The 18555-nt window shown below is 30.4% G+C and overlaps 1 protein-coding gene across 3 annotated transcripts in view; it reads right to left on the minus strand.

Annotated features, from left to right (window-relative positions):
* The window catches only part of LOC134721038 (fibrocystin-L-like), a 95297-nt gene that overhangs the window by 40928 nt on the left and 35814 nt on the right, over positions 1–18555 (minus strand). For all 3 annotated transcript variants that reach the window (XM_063583723.1, XM_063583722.1, XM_063583720.1), the window contains exons 5-18: positions 11184–11241; positions 9900–9993; positions 7354–7407; positions 6462–6578; positions 5991–6061; positions 5441–5551; positions 5106–5192; positions 4234–4505; positions 3124–3215; positions 2523–2682; positions 1686–1815; positions 1224–1370; positions 719–879; positions 56–289 (exon numbers count right to left, since the gene is read on the minus strand). In XM_063583723.1, coding sequence (XP_063439793.1) covers positions 56–289; positions 719–879; positions 1224–1370; positions 1686–1815; positions 2523–2682; positions 3124–3215; positions 4234–4505; positions 5106–5192; positions 5441–5551; positions 5991–6061; positions 6462–6578; positions 7354–7407; positions 9900–9993; positions 11184–11241 — 1788 coding nt within the window. The remainder of the gene's footprint in view (positions 1–55; positions 290–718; positions 880–1223; positions 1371–1685; positions 1816–2522; positions 2683–3123; positions 3216–4233; positions 4506–5105; positions 5193–5440; positions 5552–5990; positions 6062–6461; positions 6579–7353; positions 7408–9899; positions 9994–11183; positions 11242–18555) is intronic.

The following is an 18555-nucleotide window of genomic DNA, read 5'->3' on the forward strand; positions in this document are numbered from 1 at the left end:
TAATATATAAGTTACACTCATTTTCAAAAATCATTTAAAAAATTTAATTACTTACCTCTCTGAAAGTTCCAATTTTAGGTCCTAGCTTCTTATCAGCTGTCTGGTAGATATAATTTGGATTTTTGATAGAAAATCGACCACAGAGAGGTTCAACTTCATTAACAACTTCACCCATGCGTGATGACACACTCCCTTCAAAGTCTTCAAAGTAAGCAGCAACTCCATCTTTAAATGCAGCAATAGATGATGGACATCTTACTCCAAACATGGTTTTAAGAGCTGTTTCAACCTAAGGTGAAAAAAAAAGTTAGATTTTTTTTTTAAATTTAGAGCTGTTTCAACCTACAATAAAGAAATTTGAAAAAAAAATATTTATTTATAATTTATTCATTTTTAACTTGTAAAATTGGCTTTGTTAAATATTTATGTTAGTAGTGATTTTATTTTAGGAACAAGAACATTTTTAGGTGGTGCTTTTCTGTTGGATATGTCGTTTACATTTTAAGCAGTAACATATTATTCTCAACAGTAATAAATTCTCAAATGTATTCAAATAAAAAGTGTAAGGTTCAAGATGAATAAAATATACAATTGAACCTCATATAAATTCAAATATTTCAATTCCATAAGGACATTTCATTCAAAAATCATTCTGCAGAGAAAGGCACTCAAAATCAGATAAATTTGAAAAGTTCAAATCTGATGCAATTTATTTTACCTCACTTGCAGTGGCATCATCAGCTATGGCAGGGGAGAAAACTCCATCAATTTCTAGATGAGCCTTGCCCTTTCCTGACACTCCTTGTGTGGTTGTTGAAATTTGAATATTCAAACCACTGCCTTTAGATTCTACCATGGAGGTCAACTGAGGCAGATTTCCTATAGAAAACAAAAAATTTAAAAAGTGTGGACACAGAAGAATATCATATACAAGGAAAGAGTGCCTAATGAGAAAGAAATGCTTGAAAATTAGAGGTTTAATAGGCCATAAGTTCAATTACACCGCCTTTTAATTTGATGTTTAATTGAAACTCATTGAAAGAATTGATAATTTTATCTGAATTTGATCTTGAAGGTTAGGATTCAGGTGTTGATAATCAAAAGTTTAATTAAGTGACATACACAAGAAAAATAAGAAAATAAGTAAAAACAAAATTTTACTGTCTTCTGAAATATTTCATAAAATTTTAGCCTTTTTTTATGTTATTAACTTAATAACATACCTCTTGTTGATTCAAATGTAATTGTGAATTCTTCTGATGTATCTGAGGGAGATTTCTGAGTGACAGTGACCGTATCAGGTGCTAGAGAAGCTAAGTCGTTCAGGGCGTTTGTGACAGCCGTAGCATCTGATGTAGCAGTCAAAGGAGCTGCAAAGATAAAATATATGGTACAACACCTGCTGTTTGTGATTACAAAATCATTCATATTGCAATGGCGATCATAATTTTGAATTGCATGCTGGAATACAGTTGTGATAGCATGTAATATGAGGGCGTGTTCTAAGTATATCAATGTATGACTGATTTATTGTTGGTTGCTTAACATCCAGTGGCAAATATTTCATGCAAGTTCAGGAGATATCAATGTATGGAGCTAGTATGAAAGACATTAATACCTATAAAAACAAAATCTCATTTCAATCCCCCACAAATTATTTTCTTTCTTTTATTTATTGATTTTACCTGTAAAGACTCCATCTAATCCTAATCGAAATTTAGCATCTATGTTCTGTGCAGCAATATCTGTTATGGAAACTTTCTGAACTTCGGACTTAGAAGATACTGATGCATCATAGCCACTGATTGTTATCTCCTACAAAATAAACATAATTAATGAAAAACACATTTTCCCATACACTCAAATACATATATTAAAGGGAAGTAACTCTTGGTGATTTCAATTCTAAACAAATTGACTGAAGTTTTCAGACAGCCAGTTTTGAGAATTTTCAATGTATACAATAATTAATAGAATTTACGAGTATTCACTAAAGGAAAGTGGTGACTAACTGATCTGTAAAGTAATCCAACATCTTTATCATATTACCTGTACTTCATCAGTTTAAGTGGGGTTGAGAATGATATTTTACCTGTACTTCATCAGTTTTTGTAGAGTTGAGAATGATATTTTACCTGTACTTCATCAGTTTTTGTAGAGTTGAGAATGATATTTTACCTGTACTTCATCAGTTTTTGTAGAGTTGAGAATGATATTTTACCTGTACTTCATCAGTTAAAGTGGGGTTGAGAATGATATTTTACCTGTACTTCATCAGTTTTTGTAAAGTTGAGAATGATATTTTACCTGTACTTCATCAGTTAAAGTGGGGTTGAGAATGATATTTTACCTGTACTTCATCAGTTAAAGTGGGGTTGAGAATGATATTTTACCTGTACTTCATCAGTTAAAGTGGGGTTGAGAATGATATTTTACCTGTACTTCATCAGTTTTTGTAGGGTTGAGAATGATATTTTACCTGTACTTCATCAGTTTAAGTGGGGTTGAGAATGATATTTTACCTGTACTTCATCAGTTTTTGTAGAGTTGAGAATGATATTTTGTATTTCTTGGTAAGCTGATCCACTCATACTAGCAGTGACTGGTGATATTGGAGATCTAGCAGAGACTTTAACACTGTCAAAAGCATTAGCATTTCCAGCCAGGACTGTCATGAAGTATCTATAACAGAAGGATAAAGAACGTCAATCATTTGCTCAAACATTATACAAACATTTTCACAGAACTCAATAATGCAGTATTTTACATTTGCTGTTTTTAATATTTTACTTGAATGCGTCAAAAGCAGAATCTATAAGAATAAATAATTTTATCTAGATGAAACTTTGAAATGCATATTTGCACATGTTATAAGCCAGTTCTTTGTAATTGTAGGGAGATTTAATATTAATACACATATACTTACAAACTTAATAAATAAATATGATCAAAATACAAAAAAAGGTGCACATCTTTACAAGTATGTGAACTGTTTCTGTCAAGTCTCTCTTTTTCTGATCAGGTAGACTATAGATTTTGAACTGTCAAACTTTTTAAAAGTTATTGATACTATTAGGCCTAAGAACTTGATTGTTTGAACTCTGTCTTTAAAAACAAACATACTTATTTCCTGCTTCTAAGTCATATTCAGGAGAGGTTTGTCCATTGTGTGTCCAGTAATCATCAGCAGCAGCCTCACATCGGGCTACTTCAGTCTGAAATTTAAAAAAATAAAAATTAACAAACCATGTTGAAGGCCGTAGTCGGTGACCTATAGCTGTTAATGTCTGTGTCATTTTGGTTTCTTGTGGACAGTTGTCTCGTTGGCAATCATACCACATTTTCTTTTTTATATTTGTTACAAAAAAATGTTTCCTACAATATTAATGTGAACAAAACTATGATAGGTTCAGATAAAAATGTTTCAATATTATGTGTTCAGTTATCAGGCTTGTATTGTTCACACTGGTCTGCAATCCCTTCTCCACAAGAAATTTCAGGTAAAAACAAGAATGTGTCCCAAGTACCAGATGGGGCACTATCATTTTCTTTCTAAGTTCAGTGAACCATAAAATTGGGATAAAATCTCTAATTTGGCATTAAAATTAGAAAGATCATATCATAGGGAACATGTTTACTAAGTTTCAAATTGATTGGACTTCAACTTCATCAAAAACTACCTCCGTCTGTCTGTCTGTTCGTTCGTCCGTCCAGCTTTAGGTTAAAGTTTTTGGTCAAGGTAGATTTTGATGAAATTGAAGTCCAATCAACTTGAAACTTTGTACACATGTTCCTAATGATACGATCTTTCTAATTTTTCAACAAAATTAAACTTTTGACCCCAATTTCACAGTCCACTGAACATAGAAAATGAAAGTGCATGTTTCAGGTTAAAGTTTTTTGTCAAGGTAGTTTTTAATGAAGTTGAAGTCCAATCAACTTGAAACTTAGTACACATGTTCCTTATGATATCATCTTTCTAATTTTAATGCTTAATTATATTTTTTATCCAATTTCATGGTCCATTGAACATGGAAAATGATAGTGTGAGTGGGGCATCCGTGTACTTTGGACACATTCTTGTTCTCTCAGGTACTTGCTTATCATACTCTATAGTCTGTACCTCTGTCTGACAGATTCAATTTTTGAGAATAAAACCACGAACTATACAAGCATTTCAACAGTAATAAATTCTTTGTTTAATTAAGGATATTTATATAAAACATATTTCACCTGGTCAGCAGCTGGTCCAGTTGCACTGAAATTCAGTGAAGCATAACCATCAGCCTTGATTAGAAATCTGTACGGTGCTGAAATACTGGGGACAAAGTAACCAGTCAGTCTCAATACATTGGCGCCAGATTTGTTTGCATTAACAAATGAACTGCTGTCAACTTCAGAGGAGACGTAATCTGCTGCTGAACTAGACAAACCGGCAATGTTTGCCCTGTCTGCGAAATCAACAGAGGTTTGAGTCCACTGCTCTGCAAATAATCCACGGCCACCTAAAATAATTCAAAGAAATCATAATAATATTTCTTAAAGTATTTTTCACTTTCTCAAAAGTTGTCATAAAAAACTGTGATAGATGTTTAAATCAATAGCCAGCACAAGCATATTGCTCATTGTTGAAGGCTTAAGACCTAAAGATGCAGTTTTCACCATAACTTTTTTTTAGTTTTTAGGCTGGGAGCTTAATCTTTTGAAAATTTTAGTTAAGATTCTGTTGGCCTGTAGAGAAGAGTTTCACAGGCCCTAAAGCAATTTTACAAACCTGGGCTGCTGGTCCTGCAGCTAAGTATTAGGACTGTATAAATGTGCATTTGGATTTTTATCATTATCAATCAAATCACATCTACTTCAGTGTTCTCTCCAGGGCCTTTTGGCATCATGGTAATGTGATGCTATATATCTAAATGTGATGCTATCTGAATTGATTTTCTTATAGATTGTGTTATGGATGTGATGCTATAATTTTTAGAAACAAGATGGTATTTCAAATTTTCTTGGTTACCATGATGCTATATGAAATATCTGGGGAGAACACTGTACTTATTTCATATTGAAAGTGTTGCTACAGTATTTTGATCAGTATATTAACATACCTGCATATGAATCCTGAACAGCTGGTTGGATTGGTGTTTTACATTGTATCTCTGTGTCTGTCATTGTTGTAACTGTGCAGGTCTCACCTAAAAACAAATATACTAGACAGTAGAAAATTTCCTTACCCATTTTATGGACTCAATTTTAAGAAAATAATAACACACAGTTCCCTGTCTTAACACAATCATGTAAAAGACATTTATTCTTTTATATTCAGTAATAACCTCATATATTTGACAAAATTTGGACATCTTATTTTCCATATGAGTTTGTATTTTTAAGTCTTTCTTTGTTTCTGATATTGTATTTAAGTTTTTAGATGTTTTCTACAAACCTCCAACTTTAACATCAACAAGGGCATCAGTATCGTCAAAGTTGTTTCCTGTTATTGTTAAAACAGTTCCTCCATTGATACTTCCTTCAGCTGGAGATACGGAATTTACCTCTGAAATAGACAGGTAAATTTGGATAGAACATCAATGAACCTCCAATTTTTCAATTTGACAGGGGTATAAAAATGATTTTTTGAAAACTTTAAATGATTTCACACAATTATTAGATGTACAATACAATATAACTGTATTAAGCTTATAAAACTGACTTCCAATAAAATTCCACATTTGAAATCCAGAGTATGATTGAGTTTATGATTGGAGATTATTTGTCAAAGTTGTATAAAATTAATTCAAAATGTGTTAAATACAAGAATTTCAGTTCAGATAAAATATGAAATGGCATCAAATTCAGACTTGTTGGTAATTTTGATGAAAGTTTTCTTTGGCTAAAATTTTAAAAGCATCAAGATATGCATTTACAGAACTAAGTGAAGTCATTTTAAAACCCTTACATATTAAAATTTCTCTTTCTATTTACATCCTACATACCTGCATAGGTTTGTAACATTGCAAGTTTTCCATCACTGCGTAATAAAACTGTTGGTAGCATGGCATAAGACCTGTATTAAAAGATTAAACTTAAGATTTAAGATTTTATTCATTAAAATTCACTGTCAAGTAATTTCTCCAGTTTGTATATTTGTATAATTTTTTCATTTATTTCCAGTTATATCAATTATTATAATAAAAGACAAACTGTAGATTCAATTTTTGTTTCTGTGTTGCAAATTTTTTGGGATAGAGGAAAAAATAATTTTTTTTACAAATATTTGATTTCCTTGCTTTATCAAACTCTGTAATCATAAAAAATAATAGGTACGTCCTTAAACAATTTAAAACTTCATGGTCAACCTTTACTGTACCTGAAAAATCCAAAAAAAATGTGTTTTCTTGGATTCCGTGACTTATATCGAATACACGGTAAGAAGCTTATCTACACATTACCATCGATCTACCTACCTTCCATATTCAAAGTCTATGATGATAGTGATGTTCTGGTTACCAACATAAGAACCACCCATTTTACATTTTATGTAACCATGAACACCATCAGAGGGCTCCAAGGCAAGGCCATAGCTGTAAAAACACAACAACATATTTTATGATACAGAAATGAGATTGACTTAAATAAAATATTCGTCATGAAAGTGCAAAGCCAAAAATATAGATTTGTTATATGTTAACTCTGCTGTTGGATTGTTTTTGTTCATTTTTCTTACTGTGGATTCATTAATATTCGTTGGATACTAATTTTCGTGGATTTCGTGGGTACAGGAGAACCACGAATTCAAATGTTCAACGAAATACAACTTTGTAAAGGAATGAGTGTAGACTTTGCCAAAACCATGAAATTTAATATCCACGAATATGTAAGTTTTTCTCAAACCACGAAAATTGGTACCCACGAAAATAAATGAATCCACAGAATTCAAAGTTCAAACCTAAACTCACAACTATAAAAAAGAACAGAATTTTATCAGTCAACAGTAACATTTGTTTTAAGCAACACTTGCTGAGCTTATAAAACATTTAATATTTAAATGAAAAGAGTGGGGAAATATTATAGCATGAAGACAAAGTTTATCTTTCCTTTCAATGATCTGCAAAAAAAGTGTTCTCTATATTGGATGCAATCTAGCATGGTCCCTTTTTTTTTGTGAAATCATAAGAAAATTATCATATCACACTCCATGCAATGGTAGAATACATTTATAAAAGAATAACATGACTAAGAACAGATGTTTTTATAAGTCATATTTGCAGCTTCTTTTTTTCAATAGAGTTTTAAGTTAAAAGCATCATTCATAAAATTTCTAACAAAAGATTATATAGCTTTATGTTTTCTTCTTACAATGTATCTGTAACTGTGTCTTTGGGTTCACAAGTCTGGCCATTGATGTACACTCTGAAAAGAAACAAATAAGATTAATATTATGACTACCATAATCCATACATGTGATGGACTGTGAAACTCAGATCAGGAGATTTGGAAATTTTGGTCAGGAGATTAGGACTCAGATCAGGAGGTTTTTTATCGACATAAATTTTGTCGTATGATGTAGAAATTGTGTTTTTTCTTCAAATATCCATCAAATTGTAATATGTTTATAGTACCCTTATTGCCTTTCTATTTGAATAAAATAAAATATTAAGAAGAATGTGTTTCTTGTTTTGTTTTGTTTTGTTTTTGATAAATGACTGTTCACTGCTTGCAAATAAATCATTAAAATTATCTGTATAGATTTTTATTCATGTCTCCATCTCCTTATCATTGGTAAATGTATAGACAAATAAGAAAGAAATAAGCTCTACATGTATATTTGCAACATCATAAATTAATTAAAAAAATAACATACACTACCACTAGTACTGCATGGCTTTTAAGCATTATGAAAGTCATATTTGTAGAAAACTTAAGAAGACTCAAACAGTGTAAAATGTTTTGCTATTTCTTAGCTTGCACAGTAAAATCTAGTATATACTAACATCCCAAGAATTAAACTAACTAAAACTTTTATTTTTTTTTATCATTAAAATTATTTATTTACTATTTACATAAAAACACCAAGAGACAAACCTCTTTGGTGCCATCTTTGGTATGTACAGAGTTGTTAGTATTAACCTTTTTGTTAGTAATGATTTCCATCTAGATAGATTTTTTAAAAGACAAGTGTTTGTAAAACAATGGCAATTAATTCAACGTATACCCAAAGAGAGATAACTCTAATATTTTCTCAAAAGTCAAACACACCTATTTGACAGTGATTTTTCGGACAATTTTCCTTTTTTCCTTGTTTTTCCAAAATTATAATGTTCTCTTAACGGTTCTAAATGAAATGTTCAAAAACTGCTAGTTAACAATTGTAATCAGTTACTGCATATTAAAGTTTAAGGCTGGAGAGATAAGGGAGAAACACATAAACTTCAATTTAATCCTTGAAAGGAGGTCTAGATTGCTAAAATAATTTATAAATTTATATTTTTTTATTTGTCCCAAAACATTTAATTTCATTTAATCAACATCCTTTTATGATTATTTGATTAAAATATTAATCATTTTTAGTCTTTTTACGATTTACATTTTTAAAAGCAAAATAACTGAAAACAGGATAAAACAAAGGGAAGTAACAAAAAAGTATTTCTATATTCCCAATACACATCGTTTTTATAACACAACGGCAGTTAGCAAGAGGTAAACATCGTTGATTATCAGTATGTTTGACCCCCAAGCTGTCAAGTGAAGCCATATAATTATACATCTTCTTTGATGTAAAGGTAAAAATTAACACAGGTGTCAATTACACCCATACAGTAGTAAGAAATGATCAAATATGGCGTCTGAAAATTTTCATTCATGAAATTTTTCATACACGGGAGTTTTTTCTCCTAAACGGGAGGACGGGAGGAGACCCCTGAAAACGGGAGTTTTGTACTCCCGTCGGGAGGTTCACATGTATGATAATCCTGTAATTCCATTAAATAGAATAAAGTCAACGGACAGCAATATTTAACATTTCTAAACCCTTTGACAGCATTGGTTAAGTATTGTTATCTCCTGTAATAAATGTAAACAAGAACTCATAAAATGATGTCCCCCTGCAATAATTGTAAACTAAAACTCATAAAATGATGTCCCCCTGTAATAATTGTAAACTAAAACTCATAAAATGATGTCCCCCTGTAATAATTGTAAACTAAAACTCATAAAATGATGTCCCCCTGTAATAATTGTAAACTAAAACTCAGAAAATGATGTCCCCCTGTAATAATTGTAAACTAAAACTCATAAAATGATGTCCCCCTGTAATAATTGTAAACTAAAACTCATAAATTGATGTCCCCCTGTAATAATTGTAAACTAAAACTCATAAAATGATGTCCCCCTGTAATAATTTAAGAATATTTTAACAAAGGAAATTAAGTTATCTCCCCTTTAACATGTAGGACCATAAGTTTTCTGTATACCTTTCTACAACTGCTATAAATTAATCAAATAACTAACTAGTTGCAACAGACAGACATATAGCAATGTATAGGCAAGTCTGATACATAAAAACTTTTTTTGAAAAAGGGTTGAAATAAGGGTTGAAATGCACTTCAAATAGATCTTGAATCAGTAAATTATTTCGGATTATTTGGATAGAAAATGGCTGAACAGTAAATGAATCAATTTATTAGTTATCCTACGTCTGATTAGCATCTGTCAACTTTTATACATAGAAAGGGTGACTGAAGGAAGTCAGTAGTTGTACAATAAAAAAATACTTCAATTTACACACAAAAACATATGATATGGAGTGCGTTCAGACATTTTATACCAGTGCACATGGAATCCTTGATGGAATGATGGATATGAGACTAAAGAAAAATCTATATTCTCTTGATTTAAATTTTTACCTAAGAATTTTGTTTTCTTTGCCATTTGTACTGGTCAGTGTATTACTACCATATCTTGTGGTCATAATATTTCCAGTAACTGTGACCATTGTTCCTAAAATAATAAAAAATATCATCAAGAAACAGGTGTATATTTTAAGTGCATTTCAATTGTGCTATGTCATCTCAGGTATGTATATTTACATTCTTACATGTAACATTGCCACTAGAAATGCTATGCAGGATTATATATGTTGTGTAACGACAAAGGAGTAGGTCCGGTAAGGACCGATTTTGGCCTCAAATTTCAGGTTCATCTGACGAAAGATGTTGATCACTTTTTAAACACTTAAGTGTCTATCTTATTTGATTCAACTAATTCATGTGAAAGATTTTAACTAATTTAGTCATTAAAAACGTTCTGATTCAAACTAAAATATGAAAAACTTCCAAATATGCTGAAAAATGTCACTTTTCAGATGGTTTTTGTCAAAAATGAAAGTGTCCGCATCCGTGTACATCCTCAACCTTTATATATGTTATGTATTATCATCAAATACAACTTACATTTAATTATTTTGGATGAACAAAAATGCGGCCACTTTCGTTTTTCACGGAAACTGTCTAAAATTTAACCAAAATGCTAGAATTGTGAAGATTTCAGTAATTTAGCATGACTTAATGGTGCTAGTACTCGATATTTGTACATCGTATTGTAAAAAACAGCCCATATTTATGTAGCAGAAGCATTCTACTTTCCAATAGATAACTAAGAGTATACATTTTAACAATTTTGTAAAACTGCTATATTTTGGGGCCAAAAAGTGGTCTTACTGGACCTACTCCTTTAAAGAAAATATCTGGAATAACACAAAATAACTGAAAATTACATTTATTCAAATAGCAATGTCAAAGAACCCAATTTAAGGTGTATGAATGCAAAATACTATTGTGTTACTCAATGCAATTAAAGTCAACATCCTTTGTACACAAGGAGGTGTCTACAAACAAATATTTTTTAGACAGAACCTTACATACAATGTAACTGTAAACTCAAAGAAAGACTACACCAATGATGTCATGAAATACTATTTTCCTAAGTTTAAATCTCTGCTCTTAGTCTTAAGTTTTTATAAGGCGGGCTTACTTTCATCAATATTTACTCAATATTCTAGCTATGTTTGAAAAGAAAAATTTGTCTTTAAAAATTATTATTTTGACAAATGTACTTTAATTGCCAAACAAATATTTTGAAATAATATTTTCAGATTAAACCCTTTATCACTTAATATACATTTCACTCACCTGGTACCCCTGAAACAGGTTCTATTTTCGAAATGTAGGGCGTGTTTCCCCATCTTACCTGAAAAAGAAAATATATAAAATCAATACATTTAAGTGTTCTTTGAAATTACATATATTAGTTATTTCTGCCAAATAAATATGTTTCTTCTTTGTGTTGCACTAGCTATATAGACTGACATGCGAAACAGTCTGCACCAAGACATGTTGCCCTACCTGGACAGTGGACACATTATTCTGACTCTGAGCCAACTATTCCTTGCTCTTACTTTAACTGCTACTAGTTTAAACATATGTTATTGTTCTAAATGACAAATGCATCAGACACAAGTTTTACAACTTAGCAACATCTTCTCCAAACTGCCACTACTCAGGGGAGAAGCAGAAACTACCAATTTTCAAATCTTTGGTTTGACCCAGCACCTGTTTGAATTGACAACATCCTATGAAGTAAACAAGCAACTAGGAGAGAACTCAGAGGAGTCAAGTTGTGCTCAAGGATTGTTGAGTCAGGTCGTTCATGAGTTATATCAAGCAACGCCATTGTCTTCATGAAGGACTTATTCTCCACTATAGCTAGCATGTCTAGCAGTTTCTGTCTTTCTTTTTTTGTATAAACCAAATCAGGTTTTTTTTCTGAATGTTGACTTATACACAAGGCAAGTTTCACAGCTACACCTCATACATATATTAAATTTAATAATAGTATTCTATAATCTAAGATATATGTTAATTAGCCTTAATTTACAAGTACATGTACTTTGTTTTCACAAAATTTGCAAAAAACAGCATTTTTAAGTTCATAAAATGATTCAACATCATTAACATGTACAATGTATATATATATATATTAATTTGGTTTCAAACCAGGACATATAATTATAATTGTTCTACTGAGACCTCAAATCATTATACATAAATATTTGACAAAACTATTTACAAAGGTTATTAATTATGTCAAAACATCCCATGGATATGTGTAAATAATTCATTACTGGTAATTAACAAAACACCATTCATAAAACCAATCCTATGTCCTTTAATTCCAAAATATCATCCATTGACTGCATGGCCAAACAAACCTATCTTAGATGGTCACATTTTTAAAATCCATTGTCACCTTTTAGACATAATTTTTGAGAAGAATGATTTAAATCCTTTATCTAACTGTTCCAGGAAAAATCTATACATGCTATATGACAATGCCTGTGCAATTGGATGACCAGATTTAATTGATTTGTCAGACAAACTTCAAGAAAGCTACTACATTTTGATCAGACAAAACAGGGAATTCTTTGTCTGAAAATAATGTCATCTTCAATTATTTATAACAAATTTCAAAAAATATTTATAATGGGTGTTAATTTGTAAAAATGATTCTGTAGAATGGTAACAAAATGTAGTAAACAATACTGAAAACTTTTGATGATTAGTCATTACTCAAAAATATAGGGGGTCATATTTTTGAGATTAGAGATTTTATATGAATTTGGTTAAATATACTTACCATGAAATTACATTTATATTATATAGAATATGTTTGCTTTCACAACATGTTCTCATCGCAATTAACTAGGTGATTAAAAATTACATCCATGAGATGTACTCACCTACGTCATAGTTCACCTGTGTAACATACACTAGCTTTAGTTTTAATTTTTGCGTTCAAGAGAACGCATGTTTCTCGTCGGCAAGGATTTTTAACAGTTTACTGTTGAAAATCCTTATGTTTTATAAAAGACATTATTTGTTTTTGGAATATCGGTATACGATTAATTTAATGTGAATCAGAATACAGCGCTTCTGCCAAGTTTCTGATATGCACGTTTTCGTCATTTTTACAGTTTACGAGTCTGGAAATACGACGACATAGAAAATGACCTTTGTTTAGCCGCCATTTTCAAACATTAAATCGGGTCCGAGGAAAGGCAGAATTTAGCTGTCAAAATCGGACATGTTACGTGAGTGCTACGTTTTTAAAAAGATATATATTTAAACGGATGTTTATTTCTTTTTTCACGCTCAGCTGACCGGATTTTTCACTGCATTAGAGCAATGCTACGAAACGGGTCGAGTGTAAAAGTTTGGATATTAAAGTCGATTGTTTACAATTTGCAGTCTGTACACGAGACTGTGTAAACACATCACTATATTAAAATCAGAATAGGTATTTTGACCAGATCTGATTGTTTTTCATGTGGAAAACGTCCGTATGGGAGCGTATACCACTTTTTTCACTAGAACCTCAATTGGTTCGATTGTTTACAATTTGCAGTCTGTTACGTGTACACCTGGTACACGAGACTGTGTAAACACATAACTATTAAATCAGAATAGGTATTTTGACCAGATCTGATTATTTTAATGTGGATAACGTCCGTTTGGGAGCGTATACCACTATTGTGTCTAGAACCTCAATTGGTTCAATAAATTTCAATCAGAAAAGGGAATCTGCCCATTTCTGATTGTTTTATTTGGAAAACGTTCCATACAGGGAGCGTAGACCTACAGTGATACTGTTTTAACAGTTGATAAATATATCACAATCAGAATAGGGATTTTGCCCACAACTGATGATGTTTATTTGGTTAACCTTCCATTCAGGGAACATAAACCATATTTATTGAAAATAAAACGTGCTCAATGGATCACTATAGAATTAAAATAGAATAGAGATTTTGCCCAAGTCTAATTGATTAATGTTGACATGTTTCATACAGGAAATATAGGAACTAGAACACCATGCATGATTTACTGTAAGTTGCATTCATTCTAATAAAATACAGATTTGATATCTTACATAAAATTAAATCATAACTATTTATTGATTGCACATTGATATTTATGGAGCATAGAATTGCACGTGGATGTTTGTTGCAAATAAAATAAATTAGAATCAGACTGGTGAATTTAAGTCCAGGTCTATCTATCTGACTTTTCTAGACATCCTTCCACCCAGGGAACATCATGTCTACTTTTATTATATTTTAAAACAACACAAGCATAGCTAATATTTGGTTGCACATTGTTTTTTGTGATGAACCAACAGTTTAGTCAATTAACATATTTGCTCATATTGATAATATATTGAACAAGACTTAGTGTCTGGAAATAGTCAAGACAGATATTAAAGACACTAAAATAATACATTGTTATCTAGTACAATACAAATGTGATTGCAGTTTAAGCATACCAATACATACTTCTTTTAAATATGTCCAGTTTAAATCAGGACAGTAATTCTTAGAAGCCTGAAATATTTTTCCAGAACAGCAAATTGCTGTAAATATTTAATTATTTTTTTTACTGATAAATAATTCTCCAATGCTCTAACAGACATGGAGACAGTAAGAATGGAGCACTGTTCTAAATACAGTTGATAGCTTGTGACAACTCTTTTTACTTATATTAAATTTCATGGTCAGTTTACTTATGACAAGAAGAACATGAATATTATAAGTATGAACTGCTATAACCAATTGTTTGTTTTTGTCGGCAGTAAGGAAACAAAGGCTTCTATATGTTTTTATGTAAACATTAGATTGTCTATTGAATAAAGAGTTTAGGGATGCCATGATGCATTTCACAAAGACTCATTCAAGGTAATGGCTTATATATTGATTACATAATTCAGAGTGTACATTGCTAATGCATTTGATATAATATGTACTAATTCTGTTTTGTTTTGAGTATACAAAAAAGAGGTGATAACGTAAGACTTAAGAGACTATCTTACCCTCACTATATGGTATAACTGTCAAATTATACATATATCTTCCAATCATGAAAGCAAAAGGAGTTTGAATACTCTTTTAAAGATAGAAAATTATGCCTTAATTTACGTCTTAAGTTTTCTAAGCAATGCCAACAGATGGGCAAGTTTCTGCTATAAGGATTCATTCATTAGGTCTGTTTTATTCTTAATGTGAGATTGGTAGAACCCAACAGTTTATGCAACTGCTACACATTGTTTTTCCTAGAGTTAAATATTGATTCAGAATTCTGAAGTATAGAGGATTCAAATATGCTGATTTATAGAAACAAGATTATCATTAATTTAGATCTTGTAAAAAAATTAGTAAAATATTGGTAAATAAATAAATAAGATTTAAAGCATTGTGGATGCAGGATTTATTTAAAATGCTAGACATGGTCTAGGAAATCGAAGTAGTTCCTAAGATTTGAAACTATCTATTATACAGCTCTTTGTATAAAACTTTTATTTAGTCAGTCTTTACGAGATGCAGAGAAAAAAGGTTTTTTTTGGAGTAACACATGATGTACCAATATAAACATATAATATATATACATTTTAATTGGTTCTCAAATTTTAGCACCAGTGTAGAAGCAGTTATTCTAACAGCAAAATGTAGGAAAAGCAATTTATTTAAAAGACTGTTTAATAGTTAGCAAATAGCTTTCAATAGTCTAAGAATAGTACATGGAAGTAAAATATAGTATGATAATTCCATGATTATATCAAATCAAATGCGAGACATTTTCTTAATATTATACATGTACCTAAATATTAAAATGTCACTGTTTATTTTTTATTTTTGCTCATTATAAGCATGAAGTTAAAAAAATCTAGTCTGGTCAAAGTCAAGTTGTGTATTATCTACATGCAGGAAGGTTTTCCGAATGCATGTGATTTTAACCTCGGAATTGATGGTAATTATTCACTTTCAATTTCCATATTACCAGTCAGAATAATATAAATATATAGCATATAGAGTTAGTATCTTATGCAAGAGTATGCAACACAAAATTGAGATGTGTTTATTTTAAACAATTACTTTGAATTTTGATTCAATATTGTTTTGAAAGATGTGATTATTTAAATCACATTAATTTTGTTTTTGCCAAATCTGGGGACAAATGCAAAATTCTTCTGAGTGACTAAGTTAACCAAATGACTGGGTTGAAGTCACAAAATACTACCAAAAGCTGTTTGGTTGATATAAATTGAATCATATCAGAATGTATAGGATTCAGATGAGGTGAACCAAGACAGAAATAAAATGAGCATTTTTGATAGTGAAACCATTTCTGAAATAACTAAGAACACTTAAGGATACTGCAAGTTAGTACAAGTGTTTTCCATATTGCCAAACAAGTGTTTTTCTTTAAATACAACTATAGAACTATATTTGACAAGTTGCATTTTAGTATTTCGGATAGCGAAATAATTTCTGAAATTAATATAAACAATTGTCAAGAGCAACATACAAGAGTTGTTCATTATGTCAAATTTTTGTGTCTTTAAATTTGGAACTGTACATGGCAAGATATTCTAGAATTTAGTTAACCGTTGTGAAATATCAAAACATTTTATTTTAGACAGATTTTTCATAGCTGGAGAAAATCATCTGTTAGCATTCTTTTTGGATTTATAAGGACAACAATCATGGCTTTAATTCAGCTCAACATCCAAATGTTCTGTGGAAGCAGTATATCAATGGAAACATGTATACTGAAACTTTTCCACTGATTTGTCCTTTTCTGTATTTTTACACTTGAGTAGTCCAATACAAAACAAAAATATTGTTCATGGTTGAAATGGTAGACATTGTATTCAAAGGTTCTACCACTCATAGAAATTTTATCAGATTTTTAAAATTTAGTCAGTTTAGAGAATTGTCATTATACAATAGTACAAGACTTCTCTTGAGGAAAATATTTTATTCTAAATCTATAAAATATTAAAAGTAGTATATCTAGCAGAGAAGCAAATTCTCAGGGACTATAACTTTAAAAAAGTTTAAAGATTAATCCAGATTTAGCATAATCATGAAACAACTTTGGTTTGAGTCTTTAATATACTTTGATTGTATTAAGGACACCTATTAACAAAGTATTTTTTAATTGATTATAATTCTTTAATTAAGTAGAAAAGAATTTATTTCAAAAGATTTGATATTGATCAGGTTATCAAAAGACGACAGCAATCATATATTATCTGTTATTATATTAATATAGAGAAAACAATGGAAAGTTAAAGAAAGGTAATAATGTTTCCAAATAAACTTAAGTTTCAAAGTGGAAAGTAATGAAATTAAGTTTGGGTTAATTCTTGTCGATTTGTACAAGCAACAAATACAACCTATTCAGAAATAAATGCTTATTTACTGTTGCATAAATATTACAACACATTTAGCTCATAATGAAGGAGCTTTAATATATTTATTTCTATACTGACCTGCAGATTTTTTATTCATCAGATATAGAAAGATGGGGTATATATATACATGTGAGTGCCAATTTGAGACAACTCTACATCAAGTCTATTAATTTTGCATACTTGTATTTATACAATCTGCAAAGTTTGCCATTGATACATATAGTTATGCAGCATAGCTTCATTGTATAATAAATTCAGTAATTTCGGTTTTTACTAATATCCGTATTTACAAAATTTAATGGAGTTACTTTTTAAGAAATTTCACATAATTTTATATATGTTGAAATTGTATGTGTGTGAGAGAATTTATCCTCCACCAAATGAAATACTGCTTGTTAATCAGTAAATATTCTATATAATATAAATGTAATTTCATGGTAAGTATATTTAACCAAATTCATATAAAATGGTAATTTTTGAAATCTCAAGAAGAGATTTTATATGAATTTATAGGGTTAAATATACTTACCACAATCCACCACCACCCCTGGAATAAATTCAGTTTTTTGTTCACTTAATTGAAATTATTCAATTAAACGACAAATTAAAACTAAAGCTAGTGTATGTTACACAGGTGAACTATGACGTAGGTGAGTACATCTCATGGATGTAATTTTTAATCACCTAGTTAATTGCGATGAGAACATGTTGTGAAAGCAAACATATTCTATATAATATAAATGTAATTTCATGGTAAGTATATTTAACCCTATAAATTCATATAAAATCTCTTCTTGAGATTTCAAAAATTACCATTTGTTCATGCAGTGGGCATGGTGGGTATGAATTTGACAGTTTGAAATAAAAATAATCTAGCTATATTTATTTTTTAAATGACAAAAATCTTGTGGAAGAAAATGTCTGGCCCATGTCATAGTACACATGTGTATCAATGAACATGGAACTCGAATTTCGTGCCAGGGAATATAAAATGTAGTTGAGTATTTGTAAAAGGATTTAAACAGGTAAAAGTGTGGGACTAGAACATGAGTTGAAATTATTTGTTATGCAGATATTTGTAATTGTTACAATACACATGTACACTATATTGATGACCCATACACTGTACATTGCTATTTCCTATCAAAATAGATATACATGTACATGTATGTTGTTTTTGGTAAACTGTTTTGAAAGATGCACGAACAGCCCCTAAAAGAGTGGTTGAAAATTGCATTACCCATTGTGTTTAGT

Source organism: Mytilus trossulus, chromosome 6 (genome assembly GCF_036588685.1).
Source record: "Mytilus trossulus isolate FHL-02 chromosome 6, PNRI_Mtr1.1.1.hap1, whole genome shotgun sequence".
In the NCBI taxonomy this organism is placed as follows: Eukaryota; Metazoa; Mollusca; class Bivalvia; order Mytilida; family Mytilidae; genus Mytilus; species Mytilus trossulus.